Genomic DNA, 14,363 nt, shown 5'->3' with positions numbered 1-14,363 from the left:
GCATGCATGGTGAGATCCTTCGCTTGTCACATCGTTCCTGTCCTTGAGAGCTGTGCATAAACGTGCGGACGGAGGACCCTAACCTCCGCACCGGCGGTGGTGGCCTTGAAGTTATTGTGGCGGAGATAAGCATTGGGATGGGAATAGTCAAGAACCGTGGCGTTGAAGCTTGGAGGGGGGGCGTCCGACTCGGGCTTTTCTCTAGGTGCCACCAAGGGCGATTGGGGGTGCTTACTTGAGCGCCGGGCGAGCTTGGCAGTGCCTAGAACGCCACGAAGCACCCAATACAGTCAATGTCGGTGCGGCCATGTACGGGAAGACTCCGTGGGGAAGAGTCTCCCCAATCCCTAGCATCCACACACCTTCTTCCTCCTCACCAATCTCTCCCTCTCTTCCCCAGGGTGGCGTCGAGGACCAGAAAGAATACGGGGTATGATATGAAAGAGGGCTTCACAGACTCTCGCCTTCTCCAATACTTGCGCCGTGGTGGTTGTATCTGCCGACGGAAGTCCCGCTATTCCGTCAAATATGCACTGATCACCGCTCAAGGTCCGGTTCGGCAGTCACATTTGTGGCCATCATGCACCTCGTCACAGACCACATCTATCCCTGTCCCTGGCCACCGATAACTCTCACAGCTGCTCCCGAACGGTGTACAACGGTGCTCCATACCGGCTCCTACTCCAGTGACGACGGAAGCGATCATGTCCAAAATTCCACTGCGACCTCGTTTTTTGCGGGGAACATCAGCTGCCACGAGTGCGAAAAGCTCGTGCTCGCTCACACCGTTGATCACTGCCGTAATGCATCCAGGGACCCAATTCATCTGGCAGATCAACTACCATGCGCCTGGGTCAGGGTAGCGTCGAGACATCCCAATAAAAAGGGCAGGGTCCCCCCGATGTGAACCCGCTGGCTTTTACTTCCCAGCTCCTCTTCCTCTCCGATCTCCCTGCTGAGTTTTGAACTGCTGTGCAATAATACCTTTAGGGCTCCGTCCCAGCCTTGCAAGCATGGATTCCAAAGAGATCACCGAGAAGCCTATCGCAGGTGTCACTCCTCCGGACGCTGTACACTCAGCCTCCTCCAAAACATCAACCAGCGATGAGAAGCCCACCGTCACCACCGCTGAAGAGATCTCCTCTGACAAGCACAACGAGATCAATGCCCACTATGACCCTTCTGCCGCCCCTCGCTATACCAAGGAAGAGGAAAATGCTGTCATCCGCAAGCTGGACTGGCATCTGATGCCACTGATTTTTGTCCTGTACTCCCTGTCCGTCCTGGACCGCTCCAATCTGGGTAATGCCAGAATTTCTGGAATGGAGGACGACATTGACCTCAGTGGGAAGCGGTATGACTGGTTGGGAACTGCATTTTACATCAGCTGTGAGTTTTCCCGCTTCTTCTTGCGTTTGGGCAACCACAACGACAACCACTTGAAGCCATTGACTAACATGGTATTACACAGATATCCTCTCACAATGGACGCAAATGGGCTGGAAAGCCTTTCCACCTCATGCCTGGGTCGCCTTCGTCGTTTTCGGGTGGGGGGTGGTTTCCACTATGCAAGCAGCGTGTTCATCCTGGGCTGGTGTGATGGTTTGTCGAGTCATTCTCGCCATCTTTGAAGCTGCCTATGGCCCTGGCGTCCCGTTATATCTCTCCTTTTTTTACCCGCGCGAAAAGCTCGGTCTGCGAACCGGAATCTTCTTGAGTGGCTCTGCCGCCGCCAACGCCTACGGAAGTGCACTCGCGTACGGCATTTCTCAAGCCAAGGCATCCATCGGGCCCTGGCGCATCCTGTTCATTGTTGAGGGTGCTCCTACATGTCTACTGGCAATCGTGGCGTGGTTCTGGCTTCCAGACTCGCCCGCCCACTGCAAGTTCCTGTCGGAGAGAGACAAGGCGATTGCAATAGATTTATCCTTGAGACAACCTGGAGACAGGACAGGGAAGAAAGGTCTGCAGTGGAAACAGGTATTGGGCGGGTTGATGGATTATCGATGTGAGTTTTCTCCTTTCGTGAGGTTTCTGTTGCCCACCAAGAGTATTTGATGTCCCTACACATGTTCATCCCTCCACTCTCTGGGAAGCTACACAAGAGACATGCAGCCTCGCCCCCCCTCTCCCTGGTTCTCATGGTGTTGCCCGATTAAACAAAACACGGTCCTTCATTTTGCAGAGCATGATTTCGGGAAGAAAAAGGGCCAAGACTGACATACTTACTCACAGCCTACCTTCCTCCTCTGATGTACTTCGGCTGCAATGTCTGTTTCGCCTCTCTACCGCTCTTCGTCCCAACTATCATCAGCGAAATGGGTGCCTTCTCCACCATCCAATCCAACGGCCTCTCGGCTCCACCATATGTATTCTGCTTCCTCGCAATTTGCGGCACAGCCTTTATCTCTGACCGCCTTAACATGCGTGGCATTTTCGTCGCCATCCCTGCATTGATTGCTGCGATCGGGTACATCATTCTGGGCACTACCTCCGGGGTGGCACCGAGGTATTTCGGTCTTTTCCTGGCTGTCCTCATCTTTGTCTCGGTGGCAATGACGTTGACATGGGTTGGCAACACCCATGCCACGGACAGTAAGCGCGCTGTAGCGTTAGCTATCCTGGCGACGGGTGGTCAGTGTGGTCCCGTATTGGGCACTAACATCTTCCCAAAGAGCGACGCCCCTTATTACCGCAAGGGCATGTGGATCTCGTGTGGTGCGTGCCTGATCGTGGTGGTCACCAGCGTGATGCAGATGGGACTGCTGATCCAAGCCAACCGGAAGCGGGACAAGAAGTACGGCCGCGACAGGGAGACCGTGCACCTCGAGGAGCCCGGTGAGTTTGGCGATGACAAGCAGTTTAGATACGTGGTTTAAAAGGCAGGGGTGTGAGGAGATGGTCATTTGTAAGAATGAACTTGACCACGGAGCATTCAAGAGTTCTCAGGAGGGAACAGGTGAAGATGGAGAGGGTAAAGGCAAGTCATCGTCACCGGTCACACTGGAGACGTGACTGTTGTGTGCCACTTTGAGGGATTCAATGAGTCTGAAAACCCCAAAACACATATTTTAAACAGTGATTGATCCGAACAGTCACGACAACAAGGTCCACAAGAACTATGACATTCACTGCAAATGTTGCGATCCTAATAATGGGAATAAGCCTACATGCCTCATTGTCGCTTGTACAAGTAGCGTACGAGGTACAGTACTCGCCAGCCGCGCCTGCGCATACTGATGTACGAGGTACGTACCTCGTACTCAGTACTGTCTCGCCGTGTATCTAAAATTGTTGCTCGATCTATGGTTTAGGCGGCAAGGTGGGCCAGCCGTTTTGGGCATGGTCCTAGTCCGCACGCCGCTATTACTTTTGGCGGACGATAAGAAGTCTGATATATACCATTCTTCATCTGTTCCGTCACGCTTCAACAAACGTCGCGCTCTCCCTCAGATTTCCGTAGGCCGGGTCACTCACGGTTGGACGTGTGTTCTAGCGGTATCGGTATCTGTTCGGAAACACAATGACACTAGGTTTCCAGTCCTTTGATTATCGATTTCCCTCTATTGAAATAGGTTCCAACGGCACACGGTTTCATCCTCCAAATGAGCTTGAGACCCCCGACTCCCTCTTCACACCGGGGTATCCGTTCGCTGCTACCATACCGTCGCTCCGCTGGCTTCGCCGCACAAATAACCGCGAGTGCCTTATTTTTGCTGACGGCGCTTGCCTTGGGAATGGCACCGACCAAGCAAGGGCTGGCTGTGCGTTCGTCTTCCACCCTAGTACCACGAACTCTCCCGCCGGGCATACGTTGTTCAGACTAGAGCTCAATGGCCCACAAGGGACGCGTGAGCCGCAAACAAGCAACCGTGCCGAGCTACGAGCCACTATTGCAATTCTCCAGTTTCGTGCCTGGGTTGGCGAGGGCATCCAAAGACTTGTCATTGCGACCGACTCTTCATACGTGGTTGACTGCGCTACGCAGAGAATTCATTCCTGGCAGAATAACGGGTGGAGGACATCGAGGGGTGAACCAGTCAAGAACCGAGATCTTTGGGAGTTGTACCTGGCAGAACTACAGCACGTTAGCGACTCAGGATTACAAGTTCTCTTCTGGAAAATTCCAAGAGAATGGAACACCACAGCTGACGCACTGGCAAAACAAGCTGCCACTATGACTGATGAAGAACAATTTTCGAAAATCCTTGGCCTTGCTTGTTAGCACCCCGTGGCCAGACCATTACTTGAAGGGGTGGAGAGTCGCTTCATGGACTTCAAACATCTTCCAGCCTCCTAGCGATCACCCGACATTCACGAATAAAAGGTGAGAAACCCGAAGAATAAACGATATTGTCTAATGTCGTGACAGAAGCTCAAGGGGGGACGATCAAGGGCGGGGGTATTGTGTGAGAATAAGATCCTCCCCGTAGTGGTCCATGAAAGAAAAGGCTCGAACAGATAGATAGACAGACAGACGACGGATCGCCATTCTCAAAACTCGTGTGGTGCGCGCATTGGCGCTGGCGTGATACCGCAACATTACCTCGTTTAGCACTCAGGGTGGCGCAGGTGAAATACATAGTATCCACGAGTTCTTGTAATGAGGAGGTTCGATTTTATCGGGTTCCAGGTTACACCCTTCGACCCTCGACCTTGAACCTTGCACCTCAGCCGCATGGTGGCATGGGTGTGCGTCGCCGAATAGATCCTGATAGATATCAATATCACCATTTTTGAGACTGTCGCCACCGTGGAATTACAGTTTTCTTTCCTCCGTATTAGCCAGAGTCCGTGTTGAGCTGGACAAGTCGTCAACGTTGAGGGATTATCTGTCAGCGTCGTTGTGGCTTTCTTGGTGATCGAAAGAGGGGGGGGGGCAGAGGAACCAGTCTGGAAGCTGGCGGCGGGTGTCAGTGGAAGTTTTGTTGTTGAATCTACTCTAACTGGGGAACGAGGGTATCTCAAAAATCTCAAACCGACGGAAATGGCTCTAGGTGCTGTCGTTAGTAGCTTCAACCAAAGGAAACGAGGCCCCTTGCTCAATGACGGTGATGTTCCATTGGCGTAGAAACTCGGGCAACCTCCTCTTCTGTTGTAGAAACCAATTTCGAACTTGAGAAAAGTAAAAGCGAAAAAGACATAATGAGTCTCTCAACCCGGACATGATCGTCTTTGAAACTGTACAAGTTTTACTACATCGTAGGTAGTCTCTGAAGATGTTGCGCGCGAAGCTAATGAAGGGATACAGGTGCGAGTCCCCTCATTCTGGCTTCCTCTGGTCCGAAACACACCCTGCGACTCTCCTATTCCATTTTCCCAACCACCAATGCACAAGCTTTATGACCAGCTCTTCCCCTTTTCTCTCCATCTTTCACAACATCGCCTATGGGTTGTGGTATGGGCTGTCACTGTTTTCGGGGTAGAGGTCTTCTTTCAGGTTAATTCCGAGCTCTTCGCGCAGAGGTTTCAGTTCCTCTAGGTATTCCTGATATTGTTGAATGTTCTCGACCTTTGCTTTGATGCCTGTTATTGCGAATATTAGACCCGACTGCCTTCTCGAAAGAAATTCTCCGCAACGGACCTTCAAATATTCTCACAGCAGTAGGGAAATCGTTGACACGTCTGGCAGCTTTCAAAGCAGCTGTCACAACCCCGGGAGAAGGGACGAGATCGTAGGCAAAGGCATTGTTGAGGTTTCGCTGTTTATCTAGATTAGACCAAACAATATATAATTCAGAGCTTGCCATTCTTACCTGAAGCTCAAAGACATCCTGCACAGCATCAAATTCCTTCTCATATCTGTAACAGAACTCGTCAGCCAAGCTCTTATAGCCAATGTGTTTTGCAGCAGCACCAAATAGTGCTTCGACGACCAGTGTACCCCAGACCAAGCTCCATCGGGACCGTACCTCGCAGAGAATTCTTCGAACGTTTCGTCTTCGTGGCCGGCGCTTCTCTGGATGGCCGAAGAGCTGAATGGGGACCTTGCGGAAAACGATTGAGTGACAGCTGGAGCTCTCTTGAATGACCGGGTGCAGGGTCTGAGGAAGGCGGAAGTGGCGGGACGAGCTGTGAGACGAAACATGGCGAGAGATGCCATTGTGCAGTGGGCAAAGTAGAGCACAGGGCGGTTGCGTAGAGTGGTAGAGTGAGAGAAGGTGGACCAGATGTTGTGTTCAAGGTCTGGGCGGATGTCGATTGAGGTTCTTCAGTCACCTGAGATTTGCTTGCCCAGGCAGGATAATCGGAGAGCTCCTGAGTGGTTGAAATGACGAACGTCAGCCAAGTCGGACACGTATTTGTGCGTGGTATTTGGGCTGTAATGTGACTGACAAGGGCTGTATTGTAAATCACAGGTATCTGATTGGTTGTGATGCCTCTACCACTCCCAAAAGGACCATCTATATTCGCCAGTTGCCTCAATTGATACGTATGGTAGCTGGCAATGATATTAAGTCCACTGCATCCACCCTCTCCCGTGCTCATACCCTTTACTTCTTCTCTCTCCCGAGTTTGGCGCATAGACGGGTAAAGGGACACGGTATCAATTTTTCCTCCAATCAGGTCTTTTCCGCGGCTCCCGTTTCTAACACGGCAGACGCGCGACAATCGCACAAGTTTCTCCCTCGGCGGAAATTGAAACCAGGTACACAACCAATGGGAAGGTGCGGCTGCAGCGGGCCTTGGCTATTACGACAGAGGCTGCGCGCATCTCAACAAACGAGTTTCCCCTGATTTTTTGATTATCCCATAGTTGGCTTCCTTCTGGCACCCATTGGCACCATTGGCACCATTGGGCACTCTCTGTTGGGACATTTCCATTTTCACTCATCCCTCTTCTTCGTCCTGCAATTTTCCCATTGCAACCGCCGCCACTGTCCGCGCTGCCGGCTTGAAAAAATATATCTCACTCCCTTCCACCTCCTTCCGATTGACCACTACTTCATCTCTCTTCGCGTTCGCCTCTGCTTTTTGTCTTTTTCTTCTCCTTCACACCCTCTTTAGTTGATTGTTTTGAGTCACTCCTTCCCTCTCGATTCGGCGCCCGCGTTTACGCCCTCTCGGTCCGTCCCTCACCTGCGACTGCGAAATCGACGAATTCTTTCAACATGTCGGACGATATTCTCAAGTCTATTCCCCTTCCTACGCTCGATCGCCCCTTCGGCATCGAGCTATGGCCTATCTTCGACAAGGCCTATTCCGCAGTCCTTGGCTATTCGCCCATGGACTTCAAATTTGAATCCGGCAAGACACCCATGTCAACATTGCCAGAGACTGTGGTCGCCTTGATCTCGTACTATGTTATTATTTTTGGCGGAAGAGAATTGATGAAGCACCGCCAGCCATTCACGCTCAACGGTGCTTTCATGGTCCATAACCTCTACCTCACCATCATCAGCGGTTGTCTGTTGGTGCTGTTCGTTGAACAGCTGCTCCCTACTCTTGTGCGGGGTGGTGTATTCCACGCCATTTGCAGCTACAATGGAGGTTGGACGCAAGAATTGGTTGTACTCTACTATGTGAGTCTGCCTGTCTGACTATTAAGCTGGCGACACTTTCTAATTTACGCAGTTGAACTACCTCACCAAATATCTCGAACTCATTGACACGTTGTTTTTGGTCCTCAAGAAGAAGCCTCTGACCTTCCTCCACACCTATCACCACGGTGCGACTGCGCTTCTCTGCTACACTCAGCTTATTGGGCATACTGCGGTGTCATGGGTCCCTATTACGCTGAACTTGATGGTGCACGTGGTCATGTACTGGTAAGGGAAATTTGCGCGCAAAATTGTGTACGCGGCTGACAATTTTCTAGGTACTATTTCCAATCAGCTCGCGGTATCAGAATCTGGTGGAAAAAGTACATCACCATCATGCAAATCATCCAATTCGTCATTGATCTTGGTTTTGTTTACTTCGCGTCGTACACCTACTTCGCCAACTCCTACTTCTCCTGGCTGCCGAATGCAGGCACCTGCGCAGGCGAGGAATTTGCAGCCATTGCCGGCCTTGTCATTCTGAGCTCTTACTTGTTGCTCTTCATCTCATTCTACTTCGCAACCTACCGAAAGCAAGCCATTCAAGGACGACCGAGAAGGAACACTGGCAGAGAAGCTTTGATCGCTATGAGGGATCTTCCCCTTCCTGACCCACACAAGGTTCCATCGGCGCTTGGAGATGAGAAGAAGAGCAATGGTGCCATCACCACCGGCCGATCGAATGGTCCAACCACCCGATCGCGAAAGGCTTAGACAGGCGAAGCGTACAATCCTTTTCGAAGGATAGACCTTCAATGTCTAATGTAGGAGCAGTGTCCGAGAGAAGACAACGAAAAAATTCAATTGAGTTGCAGGAAATCAGCCAACAGCTGGTTTTTTTCTTATTGGACAACTGAACCTGGCGGCAAAGGGGTGGCCGCCTATTACATATTGACGTCAAGCATGACTCGAGTCTAGTCGGGGGATATGCCAGGGCCGACTCGGAGCCGAGCAGATCGAGGGGATCTGCTGGAAACCTGGCAGAGGAGAGTGTACAAAAGTTTGCTGTTTGCTGCCTCGTTGATGACGGAGAGAAGGGGTCTCGGGATTTTCCTGTTCAAGACTTGGTGGATGCCAGAAGGGTAGGACCACCGTTTCTCTTTTTTTCTTTTTGCACTGTGTAATTAGCTGGTACTCGCTATTAATGCACGAATTCTAATGCGGACGACAAAAGGGCTCGTTAGTAGAACTTGATATAGTTTGCAAGAAGGGAATAAAAATTTGAAAACTTGAGATTGACGTGCTGCAGCCCTCACTCTAGCTGTCTCGGAACAGTCTTGCTTTGAAACGCGAGCATGTAGAAGTCTCAATTTATGTGTCTATCCATATATCTGAGGATGTCTATTGTTTCACAAGCGGCGGAGATCAGGCTTCAATTGAGCCATGCATAGCAGAGAGGTGCATTTATCTCAGTCAATTACCCCTTTTCCCGTGAGCACGCCAACGCCAATGTACAACAAGGAATGAAGCGTGAAATTCAGACACGATCCTCAATCCTGGCATTGTGTCAGAGGCCTCCTATCTATCCAACCCATCTCCTCGCACTCTGGAATAATCTCAACCACGGCCCGTACTCGCCCCAGTCGCCCCATGCGTCCTTCTCTCCTTTGAGGGCGTGGTCGGGGATGTAGCTGCCCACGCCGGCCAAGATGGTACGTTCGGGATGAGGCATCAGCGCCAGGACACGTCCATCCTGGCTCCGCACGCCAGCAATGCCCGCGGGACTCCCGTTCGGGTTAGCTGGGTAAGCCGTCGTGGGCTGCAGGGATTTGTTGTCGACGTACCGGATGGGTGCGAGGTTGGCGTACGCGAAGTCGTGAGCGAGAGAGGCGTCCCAGGTCTTGTCGCCCGTGTGCGGCGATGGGAGATCGGTGGTGAACGACGCGCGCCCTTCACCGTGTGCGACGGCGATGGGGAATGAAGACCCGCTCATGCCGTGGAAGAAGACGCTGGGAGCCATGCCGGATTCCGCCGGGGGGTCCGACACTTTGACCATGCAGACTCGGGCCTCGTACTGTTCGGATTCGTTTCGCTCAAAGGAAGGCCATTTGTCTGCGCCGGGAATCAACTCTTTGAGTTTGGAGAGGACCTGACATCCGTTGCAGACGCCGAGCGCGAACGTGTCCTTCCTTTCGAAGAAGGTCTGGAATTTCTGGCGTGTTGTGGGGTGGAAGAGGATGGATTTCGCCCAACCCTGGCCTGCACCAAGGCAGTCGCCAAAGCTGAAACCGCCGCAGAGAGCAAGACCCACGAAGGAAGAGAGATCATGGTCGATACCAAGATGTGACTGGTGTGGTTTGGGGTCCAGAATGTCGGACATGTGGACGTCTATCGCAGTAAATCCGGCGGCTTCGAAAGCGAATGCCATTTCCGCGTGGCCGTTGGTGCCCTGATCTCGCAAAATGGCAACTCGTGGTCGAGCGGTGGGACGCACGTAATTGAGTAACGACGCTTTGTATGTGTTGATATTCTCCTTGGGGTCGAAGCTAAGATTATAGCTCAACCCTGGTTCAGCATCATCGAGGATCGCCTTATATTCCGAGTCCGCACATGAAGGATTGTCCCGAAGTCGTTGGAGCCAATACGACGTGTTTGACCATTTTTGTTGCAGCTCTCCACGAGTTGCACGGTAGATCAGTTTCCCACCGTGATAGATCGCCATATTCTGAGAGGACGACTTTGTGGAAACACGACCGATCTTGTGGATAAGGCCGGGAGGAGGACCACACGTTGCGAAACAGGCCTTGAAGTGATTCTCGTCAGATTTACGGACCTGGAACACCGCCCCCAATTCTTCGTTGAATAATGTAGATATCACATCCGGTGTGTTCGGTGTGGGACATATGTCGTTGATCATGATTTCTATACCGCAGCGACCAGCAAATGACATTTCTGCCAGTGTCACGAAGAGGCCGCCGTCAGAACGGTCGTGATATGCCAGCACAAGCCCTTGTTCATGAAGTTGTTGTGTTGCGTCGAAAAAGTCTTTGAGCAAGGAGACGGAGCGAATGTCGGGCGCTTCATCGCCAGTTTGTTTGAAAGATTGTGTGAGAGCGGACCCTCCCAAGGCGCGATGTGCGAGACCTAGATCCACGAAAAACAGAGTCGTTTCCCCCACTTCGTTGTATCTTTTTAGCTGCGGCGTCCACGTCTTCCTTATGTCCAGAACAGGGGCAAAGGCAGATATAACAACCGATAAGGGACTTGTGACTTCCTTTGCCTCCTTGGTTTGAGAATCTGTCCATTTCATCTTCATGGACATGGAATCTTTCCCAACCGGAATTGAGACGCCGAGTTTGGGGCACAAATCCATGCCCAATGCCTCCACAGCTTCATAAATCCCTGCACCTTCGCCCGGATGAGTGGACGCGGACATCCAGTTGGCGGACAGCTTGACCTGATGAAGGCGATCGGGTAGATCTGCAGCAGTCAAGTTCATCAGTGATTCAGCCACTGCCATACGTGCAGATGCTGCTGGTGAAATTAGTGCAATGGTTGGTTTCTCGCCCATTGCCATTGCCTCTCCACTCTTAATACCGGTGGTAAGTGATGTCGCTGTAACAGACACATCTGCCACAGGAACTTGCCAGGGGCCGACCATTTGATCTCTGGTTATGAGCCCACCAACTGTTCTGTCTCCTATTGTGATCAAGAAGGATTTGGATCCGACAGCTGGCATTTGGAGCACTCGATCAATTGCCTCCTGGAGCAAACCGTTCATTGACGCCTGCGGGACATACAGGCTCAAGCTGGTATCAAAGCCTGGTAATTCGGCTTTGCGTGAACTGGCATCACGGGTCATCTTGGGCGGTTTCCCGAAAAGAACCTCCATTGGGAGGTCGATAGGATCTTGTTGGCCATGGCCATCTGCGGGGTGATCGCGGTCTGTGAGCTTCAACACTTGCCGCCTCGTGGCTCTTCCCACAACAGAGATCCCACACCGTTCTCGTTTCGCAATGGCCCTGAATTTGTTCATACCCTCCTGTGCTACCGCAAGAACATACCGTTCTTGGGCTTCATTGCACCATATCTGGAGAGGGCTCATACTCTTGTCTGCACAGTCGATGTCTCGAAGCTCAAATTCTGCACCGAGACCAGAATCTTTGGCGAGTTCTGGTAACGCATTGGACAGACCTCCGGCACCGACATCGTGAATGAAGAGTATAGGGTTGTGTGAACCGAGCGCGGTACATGCATTAATGACTTCTTGCGCCCGTCGCTGCATTTCGGGGTTGCCTCGCTGAACACTAGCAAAATCCAGCTCGGCAGACCCTTCTCCAGAGCTGACACTCGATGCGGCCCCTCCTCCCAGGCCGATGAGCATGGCTGGCCCGCCCATGACAATCAGGAATGCTCCGTCTTTGACAATGTCGGGGTCCTTGAGAGCATGCTGAGGTCGAACAGTCCCGACGCCTCCTGCAATCATGATGGGCTTATGATAGCCTCTGATTTCTGTGGAGTCTTTGCCCGTTCTCATTTCCACCAGCAACGTCCTAAAATACCCAGCAGTGCATGGTCGACCGAATTCATTGTTGAAGGCAGCACTTCCAATGGGTGCTTCGAGCATTATGTCGAGACTGCTAGCGATGTGACTGGGTCTGCCATAGTCGAGTTCCCACGGTTGGCGGTGATCCGGTATCAGCAGATCAGACACACAGAATCCCGCGAGACCCGCTTTGGGTTTTGCTCCTCTTCCTGTTGCTCCTTCATCCCGGATCTCGCCCCCTGAACCAGTTGCCGCTCCCGGAAAGGGAGAAACAGCGGTAGGATGGTTATGAGTCTCGACCTTGATGAGGAACTCCACCGGTTCTTTCGTCGCTTTCCATTGGCCGTTGAGGTCGTCAGGCGCCCATTGACTCCCATTGCTGCCTTTGAGCACAGCTGCATTGTCGCTGTATGCACTGATGGTGCCTTCCGGAGTGTGTTTGTGCGTGTTTCTGATCATGCCAAACAGCGTGTTAGTCTTGGGTTTCCCATCAATGGTCCAGCTAGCATTGAAAATCTTGTGTCTGCAGTGCTCCGAGTTCACCTGAGCAAACATGAAGAGCTCAACGTCTGTAGGCTTTCTCGGGACGGGCCCGTCTTTCGAGTAGGCTTCGACGAGATACTGGATTTCTGAAGCGTCAAGAGCAAGTCCTAGCTTGCGATTCAAATCTTGAAGCATTTCTGAGGGACTCCGTCCACCGCTGTATAGGTCGTATGTACCCAACAGCCCAGGTTGATGGTGCATGAACAAGAGATTGAGATCTGGCTCGTTTTCCGAAATGGTCTCTGTCATCCGGTCATGCAGGAAGTCAAGGCTTGATCGGCCCAGAGACTGTCCATTTTCAAGGTATACCGTAATCCTGACACCTCGTTCGATTCGACGAACTACTTTTTGAAGTCCGCAAACATGAGCGATATTGGTGGCCTTTGAACTCCATGGAGAGATAGTGCCTGGTCGAGGTAGGACATAGAGAACAGTTGACGGTTCGTCTTCCTTTTCTTGGGCTTCTACATAGTTGCCATGAGTCAACAATTTTTCCAGTAGAGCATGGCTCTCAGAATCAAGTGATTCCACAAGTTCCACATAGTGCATGTACTGTCCTTGAACGTCACGGGCTCCCACGTTGGCGGCTAGAGCCTGACGTCGAAATTCGGAAAAGGCTGACGCTCCAGGGATGATACAGACCTGCGAATGATCCATGGTTGACAAGTGACACTCAGAGGCTAGACGATCCTAATATGTAGCATGATCACTGTCACAAGGAGGGTCGCAATACCACAGTTAAGGCCCGATAAATGTAAGAGGATACGATGATCCCAGCAATAGAAGCAAGATGTCGAGTCTTGTATGCAGGTTGGTTGAGGGAAGGATCAGACGGTCATCCGAGGCCAGCCGAAAGCAAATGGTAGATCGAACAATCACGAAACAATCGTCATGGTGGTTCCATGTTCACGGCCTGATCATATAGCTCTCGTCCAACTCGTGATTATCCATTGTGGCTGATGTGTGGTTGTGAGGAAGTTTGAAAACTCTGCGGTCACGGCGGCTTGGCGTCAACGACGTTGGGTCCCGGCTCAGCGGAGGGAGTACGTAGGTGGTTATGGTTAAGACGCAGCGCGGCTCGGGCGGCACTGGGGGTTTCTCCTGGAGTGTGGCACCCCTAGCTGGTGCTCATCGGACTCCCTCGAGGCTGGTAACTTCCCCAGAAATCAGCCTCCCCCTTTATGCTCCCCTCTCCTGCGGTCCTTCTCGGTGGTGATACCTCGCTTGTCAGTCTTGGTCCAATACTGGCTTGCGAACAACGTCGCCAGATCAAATCTGGTATTATCCGTCATCCACCCTTCTCACTCACACCCAACTACTCCAATTTGTAGGCCGCCAACTTGAGATTTTCCCTTCGCTATCATTTCCCAAAGCTACTGCATCATTTGACAAAGTCCATTTAGGTCATCCCCGCCGTTGGCTGCCCTCACATGGGACAGTGTTTCCTGATCCGCTTTTCTCGTGATCGGTTCTCCGGTTCAATGCCACTGTCATCATCGCCATTAGTTGACCAGTGACCGAGTCTGTCGGCTTGCCGTCTGATCGTTGAGCCCGACACCTCGATTCATACCCGTCTCTCGACTGCGCACCTGACCCACATACCGAAAAACCTCGAGGTCTTTCTCAGTTGGACACGAGGTATCTCAAGCTCCACCAATATCCCCTTTGAAAGGTCGGGGCCAGTCGTTCAGACTGCCCTTTTCCCGCCGACACCATTCCTTCTCCTCGCCCATCTACCGAATCTTTCCTCCACCACCGATCGCATTCGTCTCGCTCCAAAGCAGACCTGGAAG

At 51.9% G+C, this 14,363-nt stretch overlaps 5 protein-coding genes across 5 annotated transcripts; 3 read left to right on the top strand and 2 right to left on the bottom strand.

Annotated features, from left to right (window-relative positions):
• Positions 1-1,013: 1,013 nt before the first annotated feature.
• Z517_06348 (uncharacterized protein) lies at positions 1,014-2,879 on the top strand (the record flags this gene model as incomplete). The annotated part of the gene is made up of 3 exons (XM_013428088.1): positions 1,014-1,389; positions 1,472-2,008; positions 2,236-2,879. The coding sequence occupies 3 exons, from the start codon at positions 1,014-1,016 to the stop codon at positions 2,877-2,879; spliced, it is 1,557 nt and encodes a 518-aa protein (XP_013283542.1).
• Positions 2,880-3,523: 644 nt separating this feature from the next.
• On the top strand, positions 3,524-4,225 carry Z517_06347 (uncharacterized protein; the record flags this gene model as incomplete). Its single annotated transcript, XM_013428087.1, has 1 exon — positions 3,524-4,225. One exon carries the CDS (start codon positions 3,524-3,526, stop codon positions 4,223-4,225), a length of 702 nt encoding a protein of 233 aa, XP_013283541.1.
• Positions 4,226-5,386: 1,161 nt separating this feature from the next.
• Positions 5,387-6,103, bottom strand: Z517_06346 (cytochrome c oxidase subunit 6, mitochondrial; the record flags this gene model as incomplete). The annotated part of the gene is made up of 4 exons (XM_013428086.1): positions 5,387-5,526; positions 5,585-5,702; positions 5,757-5,802; positions 5,913-6,103. 4 exons carry the CDS (start codon positions 6,101-6,103, stop codon positions 5,387-5,389), a joined length of 495 nt encoding a protein of 164 aa, XP_013283540.1.
• A 1,009-nt stretch (positions 6,104-7,112) lies between these two features.
• Z517_06345 (uncharacterized protein) lies at positions 7,113-8,255 on the top strand (the record flags this gene model as incomplete). The annotated part of the gene is made up of 3 exons (XM_013428085.1): positions 7,113-7,523; positions 7,576-7,769; positions 7,820-8,255. 3 exons carry the CDS (start codon positions 7,113-7,115, stop codon positions 8,253-8,255), a joined length of 1,041 nt encoding a protein of 346 aa, XP_013283539.1.
• Positions 8,256-9,063: 808 nt separating this feature from the next.
• Positions 9,064-13,227, bottom strand: Z517_06344 (phosphoribosylformylglycinamidine synthase; the record flags this gene model as incomplete). Its single annotated transcript, XM_013428084.1, has 1 exon — positions 9,064-13,227. The coding sequence occupies one exon, from the start codon at positions 13,225-13,227 to the stop codon at positions 9,064-9,066; it is 4,164 nt and encodes a 1,387-aa protein (XP_013283538.1).
• Positions 13,228-14,363: the final 1,136 nt, after the last annotated feature.

Source organism: Fonsecaea pedrosoi, assembly GCF_000835455.1.
Source record: "Fonsecaea pedrosoi CBS 271.37 unplaced genomic scaffold supercont1.4, whole genome shotgun sequence".
NCBI classification, from domain to species: domain Eukaryota; kingdom Fungi; phylum Ascomycota; class Eurotiomycetes; order Chaetothyriales; family Herpotrichiellaceae; genus Fonsecaea; species Fonsecaea pedrosoi.
Note: the sequence above shows the minus strand (reverse complement) of the source record. Positions and strands in the feature narration are given on the sequence as shown.